The sequence below is a fragment of the Nicotiana tomentosiformis genome, chromosome 4 (assembly GCF_000390325.3).
Source record: "Nicotiana tomentosiformis chromosome 4, ASM39032v3, whole genome shotgun sequence".
NCBI classification, from domain to species: domain Eukaryota; kingdom Viridiplantae; phylum Streptophyta; class Magnoliopsida; order Solanales; family Solanaceae; genus Nicotiana; species Nicotiana tomentosiformis.
The window spans coordinates 89,197,485-89,202,374 of record NC_090815.1 but is presented as its reverse complement, the minus strand read 5'-3'; the positions used below and the strand labels follow the sequence as shown (position 1 = coordinate 89,202,374).

General features: G+C 48.3%; 1 protein-coding gene across 1 annotated transcript; it reads left to right on the top strand.

Moving 5' to 3' along the window:
• The first annotated feature begins 740 nt into the window (after positions 1-740).
• LOC138910106 (uncharacterized) lies at positions 741-1,487 on the top strand. Its single transcript, XM_070201330.1, has 2 exons — positions 741-955; positions 1,034-1,487. The coding sequence occupies exons 1-2, from the start codon at positions 741-743 to the stop codon at positions 1,485-1,487; spliced, it is 669 nt and encodes a 222-aa protein (XP_070057431.1).
• Positions 1,488-4,890: the final 3,403 nt, after the last annotated feature.

Genomic DNA, 4,890 nt, shown 5'->3' with positions numbered 1-4,890 from the left:
TTAAATATTAACGGCTTCCGTTTTATTTTTCAAAGTTTTTACTTGGTGATCTCGTTGAGTAGTTGGCTTGCCTAGTTCCACGATAGGCCCCATCACAACGGTTGGTTTTGGGGTCGTGACAAGTTGGTATCAGATCCTAGGTTACATATATCTCACGATTCATGAGCAGGTTTAGTAGAGTCTTGCGGATCGGTACGAAGACGTTTGTACTTGTCTTTGAGAGGTTGCCGAACCGTTAGGAAATTTCACATTCTTGTATTTTTGTCGTGCGGATCGTTGGTTCTAGTAGCTAAATTTCTGTTATTCTATGCTCTCACAGATGGTGAGGACATGTAATACTGGGCAGGATGGACAACCACCAATACTACTAGATAGGGTCGCGAGAGGCCGAGGTCGCGGTAGGGGCAGAGGTATAGCTCGCACATCAGTTAGGGCAGCACCTACGGATACATCAGTTGCCCCAGTTCAGGAGCAGGTTCCAGTTGTGGATGAGCCTGTGGGGCAAGCTCAGGCACCACCTGTGCCCATTGTGATTTCAGGCCTTAACTCAGATTCTGATAGTTTGCACCGGCCTTGCTCAGGTGGTTTCGGCTCAGGCCGCACCTGCCACTTTTCAGGCCGGGGGAGGTACTCATACCCATGTTGCACGTACTTCGGATCAGGTAGTTCAGGGACTTTAGATACCGGGAGCATTATCAGCCCAATCGGCTGCAGCTGCTCAGGCCCCGGTAGTCCCCGTTATGGCAGACGATGAGCAGAGGAGACTTGCGAGATTTGGGAGGCTTCGACCTCTATCATTTAGTGGTGCTGAGTTAGAGGATGCTCAAGGCTTTTTGGATAGGTGCGAGCGGATGCTTCGGACAACGGGTATTCTGGAGACCAGTGGGGTCTCGTTCACTACTTTTCAGTTTTCTGGGACTGCTTTCAGATGGTGGGAGGCTTATGAGAGGCGCAGGTCGGTCGGTGCAGCACCACTTACATGATAGGAGTTCTCCGCTCTCTTCTTGGAGAAGTTCGTGTCGTAGTCTTGCAGAGAGGAGTTGCGCAGACAGTTTGAGCAGCTTCGTCAGGATGGCATGTCTCTCACGCAGTACGAAATGAGGTTTTCTGAGTTGGCTCGTCACGCAGTTTGGCTGGTTCCCACTGATAAGGAGAGGATTCGGAGGTTCATCGAGGGCCTCACATATCAGTTACGGCTGCTTATGACTAGGGAGAGGGTATCTGGTGCTACTTTTGATGAGGTTGTCGACATTGCTCGGCATATAGAGATGGTCCGCAGTCAGGAGCGGGGTGAGAGGGAGGCCAAAAGGCCTCATGGACCAGGTGATTTCAGTGATGTTCCTTCAGGGGGTCAGTTTTACCGCGGCAGGGGTCGTCCTTACAGGCACGCTCAGACGGGTCGTCCAGTTCACCATGGTGCGTCATTCAGCCATGGTTTATATAGTTATCATCAGGACCAGTCATCTCTCAGTGCCCTATCGGCTTAGAGTTCATCCCATGCACCTTCAGTCAGGGCTCATCGGCATCGGGTTCTTCTAGCAGGTATTCTGGTGCTCGGGGCTCTCTCCAGTCCCCACCGCCATTCGCAAGGAGGGGTTGTTTCGAGTGTGGAGATATGGGTCATATCAAGAGGTATTGTCCCCTCCTTACAAGAGGTCCAGCTCAGCAGAGGAGCAACCTACGACTTCAGCACACGTTACTTCACCACCCGCTCATCCAGTTCGGGGTGGAGCTCAGTCAGTTTGGGGTCGCCTGAGAGGGAGAGGCCGATCATGTGGCGGTCAGGCCCGATTCTATGTTTTTCCTGGCAAACCAGATGTTGTTACTTCAGACGCAGTGATCACAGGTATTGTCTCGGTTTCCCATACGGAGGCTTCTGTACTATTTGACCCTGGTTCCACTTATTCATATGTATCATCGTATTTTGCTCATCATTTGGATATGTCCCGTGAGTCCTTAGTCTCATCTATTCATGTCTCTACACCGGTGGGTGATACTATCATTGTGGACTGTGTATATCGGTCGTGTGTAGTGACCACTGGGAGTTTGGATACTAGAGTTGATCTCTTATTGCTTAGCATGGTTGATTTTGATGTGATCTTGGGTATGTATTGGTTTTCTCCATGTCATGATGTTCTATATTGTCACGCTAAGACTGTGACGTTGGCGATGCATGGATTGCCGAGGATTGAGTGGAGGGGTTCTCTAGACTATGTTCCCAGTAGAGTGATTTCGTATTTGAAGGCCCAATGGATGGTTGGGAAGGGTTGTTTATATTATTTGGACTTTGTAAGGGATGTTAGTGCTGGTGCTCCTACTATTGATTATGTTCCAGTGGTGCGGGAATTTTTGGATATGTTTCTTGCAGACTTGTCGGGCATGCTGCCCGATAGGGATATTGACTTCGGTATTGACTTGGTGCCGGGCACTCAGCCCATTTCTATTCCACCATATCGCATGGCACCAGCTGAGTTGAAGGAATTGAAGGAGAAGCTTCAGGAACTCCTTGATAAGGGGTTTATTAGGCCTAGTGTGTCACCTTGGGGTGCACCGGTATTGTTTGTGAAGAACAAGGATGGTACTATGAGAATGCGTATTGATTACAGGCAGTTGAATAAAGTTATAATCAAGAACAAGTATCCTTTGTCGTGTATTGATGATCTGTTTGACCAGCTTCAGGGAGCGAGGGTATTCTCCAAGATTGATTTGAGGTCTGGGTATCACCAGTTGAAGATTCGGGACTCGGATATTCTAAAGACAGCATTCAGGACCCGTTATGGTAATTATGAGTTAATTGTGATGTCTTTTGGGCTGACCAACGCCCCAGCAACGTTCATGCATCTGATGAACAGTGTGTTTCAGTCTTATCTCGACTCGTTTGTTATTGTATTCATTGATGATATCCTGGTGTACTCTCGTAGCCTGGAGGAGCATGCCCAACATATGTGGATTGTGTTGCAGTGGCTGTGGGAGGAGAAGCATTATGCCAAGTTCTCCATGTGTGAGTTTTGGCTCAGTTCACTGGCATTCTTGGGGCACGTGGTGTCCAGTGAGGATATTCAGGTGGATCCGAAGAAGATAGAGGCGGTTCAGAGTTGTCACATGTCGTCCTCAGCTATAGAGATTCAGAGCTTTCTTGGCTTGGCAGGTTATTATTGTCGCTTCGTGGAGGGCTTCTCGCGTCGCCCTTGACCAAATTGACCCAATAGGGTGCTCCTTTCAGGTGGTCGGATGAGTGTGAGGAGAGTTTTCAGTAGCTCAAGACTGCCTTGACCACAACTCCAGTTCTAGTTTTGCCATCAGTTTTAGGCTCTTATACAGTGTATTGTGATGCTTCTCGGATCGAAATTGGGTGTGTGTTGATGCAAGAGGGTAGAGTGATTACTTATGCTTCGCGCCAGTTGAATCCTCATGAGAAGAACTACCATATTCATGATTTGGAGTTAGCTGCCATCGTTCATGCATTAAAGATTTGGAGGCATTATCTCTACGGTGTGTCTTGTGAGGTGTTTACGGATCATCGGAGTTTCCAGCACTTGTTCAAACAAAATGATCTATATTTGAGGCAGCGGAGATGTTGGAGCTGCTAAAAGACTATGATATCACCATTCTGTATTATCCCGGGAAGGCCAATGTGATGGCCGATGCCTTGAGTAGAAAGGCGGTGAGTATGGGTAGTCTTGCATTCATTCATGTTGGGGAAAGACCTCTAGCAATTGATGTTAAGGCTTTGGCCAACCGGTTTGTGAGATTGGATATTTCAGAGCCCAGTCAGGTTCTAGCTTGTGTGGTTTCTCGGTCCTCCTTATATGATCGCATCAGAGAGCACCAGTATGATGATCCCCATTTGCTTGTCCTTAAGGACACAGTTCAGCACGGTGATGCCAGAGATGTGACTGTTGGGGATGATGGGGTATTGAGGATGCAGGGTCGGATTTGTGTGCCCAATGTGGATGGGTTACGTGAGTTGATTCTTAAGGAGGCCCACAGTTCGCGGTATTCCATTTATTCGGGTGCCGCAAAGATGTATCAGGACTTGAGGCAGCACTATTAGTGGAGGAGAATGAAGAAGGATGTAGTGGGGTTTGTAGCTCGGTGCCTTAATTGTCAGCAGGTGAAGTATGAGCATTAGAGACCGGGTGGATTGCTTCAGAGGTTAGAGATTCCAGAGTGGAAGTGGGAGCGGATCACTATGGATTTTGTAATTGGACTCCCACGGACTTCGAGGAAGTTTGATGCTATTTGGGTGATTGTGGATCGGCTGACCAAGTCTGTGCACTTCATTCCAGTTGGTGCTACCTATTCTTTAGAGCGATTAGCTGAGATTTACATCCGGGAGATTATTCGCCTTCACGGTGTACCAGTTTCCATCATTTCAGATAGAGGCGCGCTGTTTACATCGCAGTTTGGGAGAGCCGTGCAGCGAGAGTTGGGCACCTAGGTTGAGTTGAGCACAACATTTCACTCGGACGAATGGACAGTCCGAGCGCACTATTCAGATATTGGAGGACATGCTACGCGCTTGTGTCATTGATTTTGGGGGTTCATGGGATCAGTTTCTACCACTCGCTGAGTTTGCCTACTCCAACAGCTACCAATCGAGCATTCAGATGGCTCCGTATAAGGCTTTGTATGGGAGACAGTGTAGATCTCTTGTGGGTTGGTTTGAGCCGGGAGAGGCTAGACTACTGGGTACTGACTTGGTTTAGGATGCTTTGGACAAGGTTAAATCAATTCAGGAGCGGCTTTGCACGGCGCAGTCTAAATATAAGAGCTATTCCGACATGAAGGTCCGTGATGTGTCTTACATGGTTGGGGAGAAGGTTCTGCTTAAGGTTTCACCCATGAAGGGTGTTATGAGGTTTGGAAAGAAGGGCAAGTTGAGCCCTC

Bases quoted from the DNA above. Each gene is read 5' to 3' on its own strand.
- LOC138910106 (XM_070201330.1), top strand. From the start codon at position 741: ATGGCAGACGATGAGCAGAGGAGACTTGCGAGATTTGGGAGGCTTCGA. The intron at 956-1,033 runs GTCGGTCGGTGC...GTAGTCTTGCAG, and splicing joins GAGGCTTATGAGAGGCGCAG to AGAGGAGTTGCGCAGACAGT.